Consider the following 16,145-nt stretch of genomic DNA (forward strand, 5'->3'; position numbering starts at 1 on the left):
CTTGTGTCAAATTGTCCTCTGCCTCTCTCTTATAAGGATACTTACGATTGCATTTAGGGCCCACCCAGATAATACAGGATAATCTCCCCATCTCAGTATCCTTAATCACATCTGCATAAGCAAAACACTCAACATTCACAGGTTCCAGGGATTAGGGCATGGGTATATTTTAGGGGTCACTTTTTTCAGCCTACCAAAACAATGTCAGATAGAATTGTACTCTTAGTGGTACAATTGGGAGGATTTTTCTTTTCGGGCTATAGCTTTTTAGGAATTGTGTCTTCATAAATTCTACAAGCTCATCTTGTTAGTTTTTATTCTATTTATTTTTTCATTTTAGTTTTGTTTTGTTTCTTCTTTTATTTATTTATATGAAATTTATTGTGAAATTGGTTTCCATACAACACCCAGTGCTCATCCCAACAGGTGCCTTCCTCAATGGCCATCACCCACTTTCCCCTCTCCCGCACCCCCCCCATCGACCCTCAGTTTATTCTCAGCATTTAAGAGTCTCTTATGGTTTGCCTCCTTCCCTCTTTGTAACTTTTCCCTCCCTTCCCCTCCCCATAGTTCTCTGTTAAGTCTCTCAGGATCCACATATGAGTGAAAACATATGGTATCTTTCTCTGCCTGACTTATTTCACTTAGCGTAACACTCTCCAGTTCCATCCACGTTGCTACAAATGGCCAGATTTCATTCTTTATCATTGCCAAGTAGTATTCCACTGTACATATAAGCCACATCTTCTTTATGGACAGTTGATGGACATTTAGGCTCTTTCCATAATTTGGCTATTGTTGAAAGTGCTGCTATATACATTGGGGTACAAGCGCCCCTCTGCATCAGCACTCCTGTATCCCTTGGGTAAATTCCTAGCAGTGCTATTGCTGGGTTATAGGGTAGATCTATTTATAATTTTTTTGAGGAAACTCCATACTGTTTTCCAGAGTGGCTGTACCAGTTTGCGTTCCCACCAACAATGCACCTGGCGCCGGTCAGAGTGGCTAAAATGAACAGATCAGGAGACTATAGATGCTGGAGAGGATGTGAAGAAACAGGAACCCTCTTGCACTGTTGGTGGGAATCACCTTGTTAGTTTTTGATCTGAAAGCTGGTAATCACAGTGAGTAGCATGGAAGCATCTCAGTTGAGCAGTAATACTGTCAAGTACACAATCGTAAACACCATAGAAGGACTCAAGAGGGTTTTTCTTACACATTTCTAGAAGGAACGCCCATCAGTAACAGAGTTTGTGCTCATGCTGTCTTACATTGGTGTTACAAACTGGGGGTGGCCAACTTTCTTCCGCCGAGCCAGATAGTAATATTTCAGGCTTTGCAAGCCAGACGGTCTCTGTTGGAACTACTGAAATCTGCTATTGTAGTGCGAAATCAGCCATAGATAACTCATAAATAAGTATGTCTATGTTCCAACGAAACTTTATTTACTTTTAAAAACAGGCAGCGGGTCAGATTTGGCCTGGGAGTCAGTTTGTCAGCTCTCTTAAAGAATCATCTGAAATCACCATTTGACTCTCACACCATGTTTACAAAGGTAGAACAACTATTTGGCAAAGTGTTTCCAGCTAAACAGATAAATTTTATAAAAATATAAAGAGAAAGAGCTATAGATTAAAAACCCACGTATACTTCTTAGCCAGTTCCATCACGTACAATATTAGAAATTCCACTTAAACTAAAATGGGAAAGGTAACTGAACTCAGATTAAGTTTTCAGCAGTTATAGGCTGTAGAAAGACCAATGCTGTCCCTCAGTATGCATTCTCCCCTTTTTCCTTTTAGAAACACTCAGATTTTAGCCACTAGTTAAGGGGATATGAGCAACTTCTGGGTCACTTCTGCATCAAAAAAAAAAAAAAAAAAAAAAGGAAGAAGAAGAAAGCTGCTGGCACTCCATTTTCTCTCTTTCTCCCTCCTGCAGGCAGGGAGGTGGATGGGCTGAGGGTGAGTCACCTTCAATCATGGAGATAAGGGCAACACCCGTGGGGGTTGGCAGAACAAAAGGACAGACAAAAGGATCCTCATATAACATTGTGGGTGAAGCTGCCCCATCTTTGGGGACTGTCAACCAGTCAGAATTTTCCACGAGAGAGACCTATCCCTTCCAGTTCGCTTAAACCATATTTGTTCTCTGGTAAAGGAGCTAACACACCAATGTTTTAACTAGTACACAGGCTGACCTCTTCACTAGTAAACAGGATGATGGTCTGCCATCCATTCTCAGCAGTTGCCTGAAGAATTCTCAGCCTGTGATCTCACTTACTCTCTTGATGATAAGACACCATACCTGGGCAGAAGGGCGACGCAAGCTGCGAGGACACAAACCAAGTAGAACACTGGATCCAGCATGTGCTCCTGCATGATCCAGTGGGGGTTGGATGGTGGGTTGCAAGTCACACACATGGCTCCAAACGCCAAGGCAAAGAGAAAATAAGACAAGACACTACCAACGATGACCAGCATGTGGATCCAGGTCTGCAAGACATGAAAAGCGGGGGAAATTGGAACACTCTCTCACTGACAGGGTTTTGCACCCCGATGCACTCTGTTCTGTTGAAGAGACAACATGTCTGAGCAACGAATAGACGTCACAAAACTTAGAGAACAAAACACAAAATACCAAAGAGATGAGAGCATCTTTCGTGAACAGTTCATATCACTGTTGAAATTCTGTAAAGCTAAGTCAAATGCCAACAGGTAGATTCTGATGACTATTTTATATTGTCCACACACCATAAAGCGTCGCATTCTCGCTTTCTCTCTCTCTCTTTAATACAGTCACTAATTGGTCTGTTTCTTCATTAAGTTATACTTCAGTCCTCAATCTTTACCCATTCACAGGGCTGGCAGACATTACTGTTCCTCACCAATATTCGAATTTCTTCCCATCATAAGCACTTGGAAGGATTGCATTTCCTCATCCCCGTGAAATTAAGTATGGCCATATATCCTGCTTTAACCAATGAAATGTGAATGGAAGAGAGATGCAAAATGTCCAGGTTAGAGGCATGGAAGAGCTGGTGTGCAATTTCCCATGCGGTCTCCTTTCCTTCCATGTTGATCAAGAAGATCCCCCTCTTGGGGACAATTCCAGATGGTAAAGCTACAAGACACAGCCAGGGCACTCAGCCCCCCACTCAGAGAACAAGTACTCTAGAGCTATCTGGAACCTCAGCTGACTTTATATGATCAGGAAACAAATCTTTTTCTTCACACTGTAACCTAGCCACCTTTGTATCTGTGGATAGCTTGGAATTTTTCTTAATATATATATTTTTAAGTTTATTTATTTATTTTGAGAGAGAGAGTGAGAGTGGGGTAGAGGCAGAGACAGAGGGAGACAGAGAATCCCAAGCAGGCTCCGCCTCATCAGCACAGAGCCGACGCAGGGCTCAAACTCATGAACTGAGCCGAGGTCGGAGGCTTAACCCACTGAACCATCCAGGTGCCCCTCTTAGTATTTCCCTTAAACTGGCTTACTATTTAAATAACTTCATTTCGAAAAACAAGTAGATGACTTCCTTAAATGCAAGGTCGCCATTACGTATTATCGTAACTGCCGAGTCTACAGTCTGACCTTTGTTACAAAGGGAAACTGCCACAGTGGGGTATTCAGTGTTATTTAGTGCAGTGGATACTACCACCTAAGATCATAGTGTATACCATGGTGGAAAAGGTTATGCTTTTGCAGGGAAGCACTGCCTTCAGTAATATTTTCTAAGGCTATAATTTTCTCCTTTTCTCTCTTAATTCTGCAAAGTATTTCCCCAAGGTAGACATCTTCACACGCATCACAAAGACTGCTCATTTTGTGTAAAATGTACAAACTGCTCAGAAAATGTTGGCTACATCCTGATGGTCATCATGCCTCTAAGGCAATGATTTGTTATCTTTTGTCTTTCTTTCTCAGATGTCTTTCCTTCCCACTGAACGCTACTGCCTGAATTTTTTTCCCTAAGGATGTGCGTTTGGCAAGTGAGACAGCAACTTGATGGTTGGCACATTTACAGAAGTTGATACAGTTAGAGTCAAGAGACACTGGGTGAAAACAGGGAGGTGGGGGGTGACAATGGGATGAGGGTGCTTCACACCCTCCCAATGGCTGACTCTTACTGACAAGGGATCTCCGAGGCTGTGAGCTCTAGCGTCCCCTGGCATGAGAAAAAAGTTTAATGATGTGTCCTATAAAGGACACTATTTGCTATATAAATAGCAAACACTGTTTTTCTTGGCGCCTGGCTTTCACTTTCTTCCTTCTCAGCCCGACATTGTGCACAGTCTTGGCACGATATCCCTCCTCTAGCCAAAGTCTAGGACTGAAGCTAAGGAAACAGAATTCTGTCACCAGGGACTAAACTTGGAGCACAGTGAGGCAAGAGCAGAAAGAAAATGACTATAGCCAATTCAGAGCAGAGCAATCTTGTCCGTTAGTTTGTTTCCTGGATGTCTGGAGCCACTCTCGTTTCTCAGGATGGTTTGGTTTGATTTTATCATCGTTCTTCAGTATATTTTTAATAACTTTTCTATTTGCTCAGGTTGCTGTTCATAACCAGTGAACCCAAACGGACACACTTGATCCATTAGATCCTTTGAAACACTAATAAATGCTAGAACCTATGACAATCCCTTGGGTAGTAACTAAGAGTGCCTACAAAATTGTTTAAAAATGAAATCAAATAGATACTAAAACAATGCCAAATATTTTAGTTCTAGAATTCCCTTTAGTCTCCCTACCTGGTATTTTCAGATATTAACCTTTTACTACACTTTCGGCTTGTACAGTTTGATTATAGAAGGTTGTAAGCAAAGGAAGTGATGCCAGAAATATTCAGCTCTACTTTAGAATTTATTATAAATAATTTTACAATATAACTGCACATAACATTTCAACTATAACCTCATTCAGCTATTCCTGTGTGAAATGCATTCACTACCAGGGTGGTAAAAACACTCTAAATACTGGTTAGTCATTTAATTATTTGTTTATCCATTCAAATATTTTTAAGCACCTACGATGTGCCAGTCTTGTCCTAGATTCTGGTATACAGTGGTCAACAAAATAAATATGAACTCTGTCCTCACAGAGATTATAGTTTAAGGCAGAAGGTAAACATGAATCAGACAATCACGTAACTGCTGAATAATAAGAAATTATTATTAGGGTGATGGATAAAAGCAAACGGATGGCATGAGACAATGGATGGTTAGGGAAGGGCCCCTGGGGAAAGCAGCATTTTTGCTGAGACCCAAAATAATATTTGAGCTGGGAAAAGTGTGGGGAACCAAGGGAATAAGAATACTCCCCTCAGGAGGTATGGTGAATGCTAAGGACCCGATAAGGTAAGGAGCTCACTGTATCGGAGCCACTGAAAAGGGACAGTGTGTTTCCAGTGGAAATGTGATTGGAGAGAAAAGGAGAGGTATCACTGCATGAAGTCTTGTAGGCCATCTTAGGGCTTTTCAATTTTATTCCAAGTACAGTAGGAAATCACTGAAGGGTTTTACCCAAAGGACAGCAACAAGACATGGTTTGTGTTTCAAAAGGATGATTCTGGTTGTTTTGCAGAGGACGGCTAGAGGAGTCAAGAGTAGAGGTTGGTGGGAAGACTAAGGAGGCTGTACAATAGTCCAGGAAGAGATGATAGTGGCTTAGACTATAGCAAAGATGATGCCAACGGAAATGAGGGACTGGCATCAATAATCACAGAGGCAGTTTATTCTTCAGAGTTGGGTAGAATGTTCACCTGCAAAGGAAGGTTTATAACCAAGCTCTCATGATCTGAATCCTACACGTTAGCTTTGCTGCAGAGAGCTACAGTGCAATCATTTTGATGAAGAGACCTAACTTTATCATTAAGTCAGCAAATAAGATAAAAAAGACCTAGATTTAAATGAACAGTAAAAATTCTGGAGGGAAGATAATATGTTCCTGTATCATGAGAAATTCTGTTGTGACAAAATCATCACTTACTAAAGTCAGTATACCAGGATTATGGCACAACCCCTCTTTTTAGTTGAGTTGCAAGACCTCAGCAATATCTAATAATGTTGGCCATCTTGAAGAGTATTGGCCATCAATTATTTCTCCAGCCGGATTCACGCCTCCATGAACCATCCATCATGGCTACCACCAAGGGGACCAGGTAGGTATCTTCCACTTTCCCTGGCTATACATCGAGCTCAACATAATGGCACTCAACAGTCAACAAGAGTAGCCATGAATCACCCCTCTTATTGGGAATCATTACTCTTGTTAACATGTGTCTTCTAGGCATGAAGGGTTTAAGTAGGGTCACTGCTAATAGAAGACACTTCCCCAAGCACAGTTTCAGCCCAATTCAGAGGCAGGAAAACCACTCACCAAACTGTTGCTTTCAATCACCAGGTGGAGGATAATGATGAACAGAGCAGCTGTGTTCAGGGGGTTTCCAAATGCAAAGATGTCAATATCTGAGCCCTGGTAGGTCTACAAAAAGGACAACAGGCGGTGATGCAGGAGAGTTGTCACATTCAGTGGTGTGAATACCATTCCTTTATTGTACAGCTCAACTGTGGATGGGTCCCTTCTTCAACAACGGGTCATTTAGGATAAACTCGAACATTTCCAGAAGAGAGAGACTGACTCTTAGCTAGGCCGTCTAATCTCTGAACTTTTCAGTTGGAATGCCTCTTTATCCTGAGTCATAATTCATCCTCCCAGAACCTTGTACTTACTCTCCCAGCTCTTTGAAGTATAGAAATATAGGAAATATGTCCCATTGAACAGAGCTGCAAGCCTCTGAGGCAGCTATTAAGGCTATCTTGAGTATATATCTTTGCTAAGTAAATATCCCCTCCTCTCCTACGTATATGTCCTCAAGTCCTTAAAGTATTCTTTGAATGACACTATTTTCTGACATTTCACAATTTCTGGCATTTCATAATTGTTCTCCTCTGCTTTACACTTCAGATTGCCTTATCTGTATTCCCTTGAAATGCTGTAAACCTGGAATATTCTAGCTGGGAAAATTCAAGTCATTTTATTTAAATAAACAACTAAAGAATAGAAGTTGTTAACTTAGAGACTATAACCTTTCTCATTCTTAACACTGTGTTTTTTGTTAACACCAATCTATGATCAAACTAGTGTTTTCTTCTGGGTAGGGCTGTGTATGGGTGGGCAGTTACATCATGTTTTGTGCTTGGTGCTGGCATAATTTTAAAGTTCATTTTTACACATTCTTTCCTTAGTCACATTTCTTCTATTCCTCACCTGTGAAACAGGTTTTTTAGTTTTGAAGAGACTATGAATAAGAACTTAAATTTAATACTATGAATATCATCCTGGTAGAATCAGCCCAGCACTAATAATAAATCTCATATTCTGACTTTGCCTTTCTGATTTTGACTCATCTCATCATATGCCTGGACTCTCAATTTTATTCAGGTCATTTGCAAAACTGATCAAGCAGTACAGGGCTAAAAAGGAGACACAAGAGGAGTCAACTAGGTACTTATCTCCAAACTTAACCCATTATCTAACATTTTCGGGGGGACATTATAATTTAGTCAGCTAATAATCAACTTGATTATATGAGCAATCTACCCTAATATATCCATCCTGTGTGTTTATACTGGCAACAAAGAAGCCTCGTTGATTCATTAATAGCATATTCTTTGAGTGAACGGGGACTCACATAATAAGGCACAAAGAAGCAGACCAGGCTTTGATAAAAGGCATCCAACAAGGTGATCCAGAAGGTAAGGGGTAAGTATGCCTGAAAAGGAAACAGATATTGCGGAGGGATCAAGATTAAAATGGGTCAAAGCAAAGTCAAGGAACAGCACAAGCCAATACTTACTTTTGCTTCTCTAAGAAGACTATATTCCCTTCATGGGAATTTGTAAACAGTGGTGGCATTTGTAAACAGTGGTGAACACATAAGGTGTGACAGTTGAATAAATTCCTAGGTGAAAAAAATCCATAAAGGAACTCTGTTCCGCTCATGTCACTCATATCTTTTGATCAACCTTGGGCAAGCCCCACAGTGGGCTCCGTGCTTAGCACAGAGTCTGCTTAAGATTCTCTCTCTCCCTCTCCCGCTTGGGTGTGTGCACGCACTCTTTTTCTCCAACAAGAAACATCTCTCATCACCATTGGCAATAACTGTATTTGTGTACCTAATGGGTCATTCAACAAAATGCAAACTACATACAGTGGGGCTTTGATTTTTTTTTTAATTCAAGTGATTAAAACAGTACCTGGTACCTATCAAGTACTCAGTAAATATTTGCTGGATTAATAAACTATTCCTATATAGTTTTGCATGTGTTAAACTGCTTCTTACCAAAAGCTTATAACAAAAAAGTTCAAGCAGAGACACTACTCTCTACTTGAAAACACATTTTCAAACAAGAGCCACCTCTGACTGAATGTTGATGTGTGTGCAGAACGATTCTGAGGCTGCATTCAGACCCAGGAGGAACAATAGAGTGCTATGGTCTATCAGTGATGTCTGCCATGGACAAAAATGGCAACACATGTATTATATCCCTGCCCTAGTCTTCTCTTTTCTTAACATGTTCTCATTCTCATTTCCTTCCAAATACGAAAAGGCTGAAATTTCCTTGAAAATAACCAATGTCTTCTAAATAACAAAGCTTTAGAAATACACAAATTCTCCATATACACTCTTTTATTCTTCAATAGACTACACTTAGAGTTTTAAAATCTATCCTTTTTTAAAAGGATCTCTTTGTCTTCCGGAAAATCAAAACAATGAGGATTTATTGTTTCTGATCTTATTACTATTATTGTTCCTTTTATTACACTGTCCTGTTCCTTTTCCTTGTGTGTCTTTTACTATTTCCTCCTTAAAAATGATAGGATATTTTACCAGCCTTTCATCATCCAAATGTCCATAAAATCTAAGCAGAAGCACAATCAAATGATAGAAGAGAATGCAGCAGAACCAAAGGGGCGACCAAAATGCCACGAGACAAGAGAGAACAATTTGGGGATAAGCTAAAATGTAACTTCATGCTTCTGGATGAATGGAAGTTGCTCAAAAATCCTAGCGCAAATAAGGTAAAAGCACAATTACTCCACAGCAGTTACGTGAGTAAGGGGACTTGGGAAGTAGAGAAGGGTAAAAGATGAATGAGAGGCGGCTAAAGAGATGAACTCATCGGATCTCTTGGAAACCGAAAGGGAAAATGTGGACATGAAGTCCAAGCCAGAAAAGATGACTGTGTGGGTGATGAGAGATGGTTAACAGATGATTGTTTCTTGGAAGGGAAGCCTCTGCTACAGCCCTCCACATCATCTCCTTCAGGGGAAGATCCTGAAACCTCGGAGAGTATATTTCATGATGCTGAAGGCAGGAACTGGCTCAAGCATAAAACAGAATTCATTTGAAGACCAAGTTCAAAGAAAGGACAACTCCTCTGGAAGGTAAACTCAACGAAATCAATGACCTTCTATCAATAGCCACATGCTGGGAATCCTCTTGCTATTACCATGTATTATAAAACTGGCCAACTCAATAGAACAATGTGTGCAAAGGATTGATAACAGGGTTCAACAATAGGAAACAATGACCTCAACTCTTCCAAGGGTAAGAACCAACCAAAGTCTGTACAAATGGGCTTTTAAAATGCCAGCTACAAAAATTTTGAACGTTCCCCCCTCACCTCTCTTTCCCCAATGGACTTGGAATTTAATTTAGGTAAGGGGTACAGGACAAGCTTCATTAATATCAACCATACATTCCTGCATCCTGGCCTTCAACTTTAAGTCAGACTGGATTCCTTTAGGAAAGCCCTATTTAGCTCCTTGATCCAAATGGATTGGATGGTATTAAAGGATTATGAGGATTTCTTCTCCCCTGAAAGATGAATGTGTGACTTCTCTGTGTTGCCTACTGCAGGTAGCCTGTGGACATTAACTTACTCCCCAGCCTAGAAAGGAAGTTCAAGTCAGGATAAAGTTAGACTGAGGAGGGGCGCCTGGGTGGCGCAGTCGGTTAAGCGGCCGACTTCAGCCAGGTCACGATCTCGCGGTCCGGGAGTTCGAGCCCCGCGTCGGGCTCTGGGCTGATGGCTCAGAGCCTGGAGCCTGTTTACGATTCTGTGTCTCCCTCTCTCTCTGCCCCTCCCCCGTTCATGCTCTGTCTCTCTCTGTCCCAAAAATAAATAAACGTTGAAAAAAAAAAAATTTAAAGTTAGACTGAGGAAAATAAACATATTTTACATTTGAGATTTCCTCAAATTTCTGGTTAATTCTGGAGAGTAAAAATAACAATACTGAGAGCTTCATGTGGATGGAACTTTTTATCTTCCTCAATCCTCATACCATCTCTATAAAGAAACAGAAATGCAAGCAAGTTAAACAATTTACCACGGTCACACAGCACAGAACCAGAATTTAAACACTCAGAATTTAAACATAAACTCAGCATTATTTTTAACTGATCTGGGTCAGTGTCTTTAGAACAGTGGGTGAAGCACAACACAGAGATTTCTTATGGTGGGTTTGATTTTTTGTCTGTCCAGTACTTCTATAGGACGCCCTTCTTTCCAATCCTGTCCATGTGATTCAGCTCTGTCCTCACAAATGATAACTGTCCCAGCCTTGGTCAAGGAGAAAACGAAAAGGCATGAGACTCAAGCTAGGCCAGTGAGTCCTAACCTGGACATTTAGAGTTGCTTTAAGAGTAACAGTGTTCTGGGGCGCCTGGGTGGCGCAGTCGGTTAAGCGTCCGACTTCAGCCAGGTCACGATCTCGCGGTCCGGGAGTTCGAGCCCCGTGTCGGGCTCTGGGCTGATGGCTCAGAGCCTGGAGCCTGTTTCCGATTCTGTGTCTCCCTCTCTCTCTGCCCCTCCCTGTTCATGCTCTGTCTCTCTCTGTCCCGAAAATAAATAAACGTTGAAAAAAAAAAAATTTTAAAGAGTAACAGTGTTCTGTCATCATTACCTGTGGATTTTGCAGCTATGCAAAAGTTTATTAAGCCAATAAACTTCCCTTTTTTATTAAGCCAGTTCGAGTTGGTTTCTGTCACTTGCAACTGAAAGAGTCTTGAGTAACAGAGTCTTCTTTCAAGACAGACTATCTGACTACACGGACCCCTCAGCTTTGCCCACTTACAGGTGTCTACAGGCTCCTGGCCCGCCTCAGTCCCTGTGATCCTGACAATGCACCTGTGAAAGCACTTTGGATTCTTGGCATTAAATAGCATGTGGAGGCAGGGGGTGACCCAAGGACTGAAGACAGCATCAGTGTTCTTTCTGCCACATAGCATAATGGTGGACAGGAAGGGCTAGAGATCCAGAGTTCACCTGTACCACTCATGAACACTGTGACATGGCAGATTACTGAAGGGACCTTCTTGTGCCTGACCTTCCTCACCTACAGTGTGGATAAAGATAGCACTTACTTATAGGGTCATTTTGAGGTTAGATTTATGTATATTAAGGACTTAGTGCCTGGCATATAGGAGGCATTTACAAAAATGTTCATAAGTGCTACATTAATTACTATTAATTTTGTAGAAGAGAAATTAGAAAGAAAAGAGTTTTGGGGGGCCTGGGAGGCTTGGTTGGTTGAGCACCCGACTCTTGATCTAAGCTTAGGTCATGATCCCAGGGTAGTGGGATCGAGCCCCGCCACTGAGCTCCACACTGACAGTGTGGAGCCTGCTTGGGATTCTCTCTCTCCCTCTCTCTCTGCCCCTCCCCAGTTTGTGCTCTCTCAAAATAAATAAATACACTTAAAAAAAAAAAAAAGATTCTCTCTCTCCCTCCGCCCCTCTTCCCTGCTCATGCACTCTCTCTCTCTAAAAAAGAAAAAAGAAAGAAAAGAGTTCTGAGACAGCTAGCCCAGTTAATCAGCAACCACAATATTCTGGGTGGGAGGCAATGAGGGCAGCGAGAGAAGACTGGAAAGTGGGGACATACATAAATGATCCATCGGTAGACTGACAGCACAAAGATCAATTAAGTAGAGACGGGGCATGGTTTTAGGTAGAGGGGGCCATTCAGAACAAGCCACTATTTTGCATGACAGTAGAACATGAAGAATTTGATTTTGGCTTTGGAACCAGACTAAGAAGGAGTCACATCCTGGCTCTGCCATTTGTCTAGCTGCAAGATTTTTGAGGTTCTCCCTCAACATGTTTTGTGGAGATAAATGAGATGGAATGTTCAGTAGTTTGCACAAGAGACGGCACAGTGAGGTTTAGCAAATACTAGACATTATTTAAAAAAAAATTTTTTTTTAACATTTATTTATTTTTGAGAGACAGAGAGAGATAGAGCACAAGCAGGGGAGGAGCAGAGAGAGACGGAGACACAGAATCCAAAGCAGGCTGCAGGCTGACAGCACAGAGCCCGACGTGGGGCTCGAACTCACGGACCGACCACAAGATCATGACCTGAGCCGACGTCGGCCACTCAACCAACCAAGCCACCCAGTCGCCCCACAAATACTAGACATTATTAGCTGTGAGGTCTAAACACCAGATTTCTTCATATAAGTACCTAAGGTTTTTCATAGTTTTACCTCTGTTCATCTCAGAAGCTAGTAACTTAATATCTTCCTGTTATCTCTCTGTTAGCAGAGATCTTCTGAAACAACCATATAATCCAAATAGGTTTTTTTTAATGTTTATTTAAACATTAAATAACGTTTGAGAGAGAGAGAGAGAGAAAGAGAGAGAGAGAGAGAGAGAGAGAGCACACGGGCATGTGCACAATCGGGGGAGGGGCAGAGAGAGAGGGAGAGAGAATCCTAAGCAGGCTCCATGCTGTCAGCACAGAACCTTACATGGGCCTGGATCCCACAAACTGTGAGATCATGACATGAGCCAAAATCAAGAGTTGGATGCCCAACCGGCTGAGCCACCCAGGCGCCCCCTAATTCAATTTGTTTTAAGTAGTCCTGAATGTACCACAATATTTGAGCTGCGCTGACTGGAAAATGCCCTGGCTTTGACAATGGATGTGCACTGGTCCAAGCATTTTTGCTTTAGCACCTACCTCTGATTTCTGACCACTCTTGTAAAGTTCGGGCAGTTGCATGAGGGTCTCTGCAGACACATCTTTCTCCAAAACACCATAAATGACAGGAGGAGCGGAAGTGAAAAGGAGGTTGAACAAGATCAAAACCCAGTAGTCAGTCATGGATGTTCCTGAAAATCCACAAAAGAACTGGTACCAGAAAAGGAGGTTCACATAGGCCTACGGACACAAAGAGCGACATTTGCATCTTAGAAACAGCAATGTGTGCCGTCACCGCACCAGCCACACGCTGCCATTTTCAGCTGTGTAATCTCCGCCTCTCCCTCGGTGTAGTTCCCTCACTTACAGAATGGAAGACCACAACTTACCTTGGCGTCCCTTTTAGGTAAATGTTTTATTTAAGTGAAACACATACACACGCACACGTACTTACATACACACATGAACACACACATGCCACTTACTGTGTGGTCCTAGCACTGTTCTAAGAGCTTTACAAATGATTTGCTCAAGCTTCCTAACAACTTGGATATTATTGGTGTCCTATTTTACAGACGAGGAAACTGAGGCAGAGAGAGGCTGAGGAATTTGCACAGAGTTACCTGGCTGGCAAGCAGCAGAGCCAGTTTTCAAACTGAGGAATCTCTTCTACATGAAGAGACCCTAGCCCAGTGCCTGGTATGAAGCATGCACACAACAAATATTCATTCTCTTGCTTTCATGGTTTAAAATTATGTGTTTAGTGGTGCCAGCAGGGTAGCCAACCATCCCACTTAGTTTTGGACTGAGGAGTTTCCCAGGACAGGGACTCTCACTGCTAAAACTGAGATAGCCCCCGGCAAATCAGGACAGGTCGTCACCCTAGAGGCGAGACACATACATCCTACGGTGTTTCCTCCAATATTTTTCTCAGACGAACTAAAGTCCACTATGGCAAAAGTTCCGTGCCCTCAAGCAAGGCAGGCCACAGGAAAGGGCACTGGACCGAGATTTAGGGGTCCTCTTCAAGGCCTGAGGACACTTCATATTGCTCTTTTCACTTTAAGCCATTTTCCCAACCCCTCTGAATTTTTGGTTTCCTCATCTGAAAAATGAGAATTACACCACCTCAGAGCTTGATATCAAGATCAACTCAGAAAGTGCCCATGACCTGTAGAGTGCCTTAAACATATCGAGATGTTATTGTTGGCATTCTAGACACACTAGAATACTTTAGGGTAGGGGCCACAATCCTTAGAATAATCCTTAAGTCTAGGGTCTATGGACATACACCACACCCTGCTCCTGAAAATGTATTAATTTGGTGCATGTGTTTTGGGGAGTGAATTCATAGTCTTCATCAGTATCTCAAAAGCTTTCTCAGATCCAAGAACCACAGTCTCAGAAACATACGTTACTTGAATGGCTTCTGGTACTGGGCCTTTTTCTCTGTAGTTTACAAAACATTCACTGTTTTGCTAGGTACAAAAGAGGTAGAGACAAATTGTGAGGTTATCAGTGGGAGTAGCCATCAAGGGTTCCACAGCAGAAAGCCGCCTTTCCGTCTCTGTTCCATCTTTGTTCCCTGGTGACAGTCTCTAATAATAAACAGTGCCCCACTCTCTGAAGATATACGTCACCTCTCTTTCTGACAGTAGTGTTTCTTAACCCTTGGGTTTAATCTGGGCTTTATGGGGAAAGAGGAGCTGCACCACAAGAGGAGAAGGTAGGAAAAAGCAAAAGTATTTACAATTTTTTTTTTTACATTTATTTATTTTTGAGACACAGAGTGAGAGCACAAGCAGGGGAGGGGCAGAGAGCGAAGGAGACACAGAACCCGAAGCAGGCTCCAAGCTCCGAGCAAAAAAAATGCAAAAGTATTTAAAAAAAAACTTGGGAAGGCAGTTCCTCCCTAGAAGTCAGTGAGCATTAAGCCCCAGAATTTTAAAAAAGCTAATTGTGCTACAGGACAAAAGAAAAAAAAAATGTTCTGCTGACCAACAGACAGACAGACACACACACACAGATACGTGGATCTAAATTACACATCTGGAGTATCTGAAAAATGACCTACTGAAGTTATTTTTTTCCTAAAGGTGGTATTTCAATAGAGTGATGTAAATTTATGTTTACTATTAATGCACTGCCTATGGACTTTTTGAAGGCTAGGAATAAATTTAGTCTAAAAATCATGACATATTTACATAATCACTCTGCCTGGAAGGAACTTAAGTGAAGCGAAGCAATCTGAGGTCACCACGATCTTAGAAAGGAGGAGACTGAAATTTAAATGGTATGTCAAAGATCAGAAGCTCGGATTCTCATCAAATTCTGCCCCTTTAGGAACTATATAATCAAAATTAAGTTCCTTGGCCATCAAATAACTCTCAACCACAAATACATTTTACAAGTTTGACAGAGAATTCTTCATTTCTGAGTGTTAGCCAGCTACAGGCTAAGGCATGATAACTGGGTTGTCCCTGGCATCTGTGTCTTCCACATACAACATGGGACATCGGTTTGAGGACCCCAGGTATTTTTTGGTATCTTCTGTAAAATGGAAGCAAACATTTTCATTCTCTACTGACAGACGGCATTAAACATTTCATAATTCTGCTTGTCACTCACTACCTTTTCATGGAAGGTCAAAAATTAGGTCTTAAATGAACCAGACAGGACTTAATTGAATTTAGAAGCATAGGGAATAGAAAACGCCAGCAGACGGACAAAGCTAGCAATTTGCTGTCAGCAGCTGAAACGGAGCACATTCACAGATTATTTCTGGTAAGGCAGCAGGAGTGCTCCTGGCTGCTCCCCAAACATCAGCAAGCAGAGCCGCTTAACGTGGGGGCATTTCCTCCTCATCCCTTATGCTAGCAGAATAAGAAAGTGTAAAGGGGGAAGGGACAGATTGTCTGGAGCTACGTACCACGTTCTTGTAGAAAAAGTACAGAATCATGTTGGAAAGCCGTGTATAGCACCAGTGCCCGTGGACAAGGAGGAGCTTGCTGAGATGCTTGAACTGAGAAATGGCAAAATCACTGGCCATCACAGCCTGCAGAGACAAGGGGGAGAGAATGCCACCCTGAGCAATCAAATGTGTTAAAACAGACACAGCATGACAGCCTGACCATCATCAGGCTCCAACTG

General features: G+C 41.9%; 1 protein-coding gene across 4 annotated transcripts in view; it reads right to left on the bottom strand.

The window, feature by feature from the left end:
- ATP10D (ATPase phospholipid transporting 10D (putative)) overlaps positions 1 to 16,145 on the bottom strand; it is a 118,039-nt gene that overhangs the window by 6,068 nt on the left and 95,826 nt on the right. For 3 of the 4 annotated variants that reach the window (XR_004343551.1, XM_030313919.2, XM_030313918.1), the window contains exons 18-22: positions 15,925 to 16,050; positions 13,035 to 13,235; positions 7,697 to 7,777; positions 6,382 to 6,486; positions 2,308 to 2,495 (exon numbers count right to left, since the gene is read on the bottom strand). Coding sequence is in view for 3 of the 4 variants with exons in the window: in XM_030313919.2 (XP_030169779.1) it covers positions 2,308 to 2,495; positions 6,382 to 6,486; positions 7,697 to 7,777; positions 13,035 to 13,235; positions 15,925 to 16,050 (701 nt within the window). In the remaining variant the exon portion in view is untranslated. The remainder of the gene's footprint in view (positions 1 to 2,307; positions 2,496 to 6,381; positions 6,487 to 7,696; positions 7,778 to 13,034; positions 13,236 to 15,924; positions 16,051 to 16,145) is intronic. The other variant, XM_032592997.1, reaches the window with a different exon arrangement.

This window comes from Lynx canadensis, chromosome B1, assembly GCF_007474595.2.
Source record: "Lynx canadensis isolate LIC74 chromosome B1, mLynCan4.pri.v2, whole genome shotgun sequence".
Lineage (NCBI taxonomy): Eukaryota > Metazoa > Chordata > Mammalia > Carnivora > Felidae > Lynx > Lynx canadensis.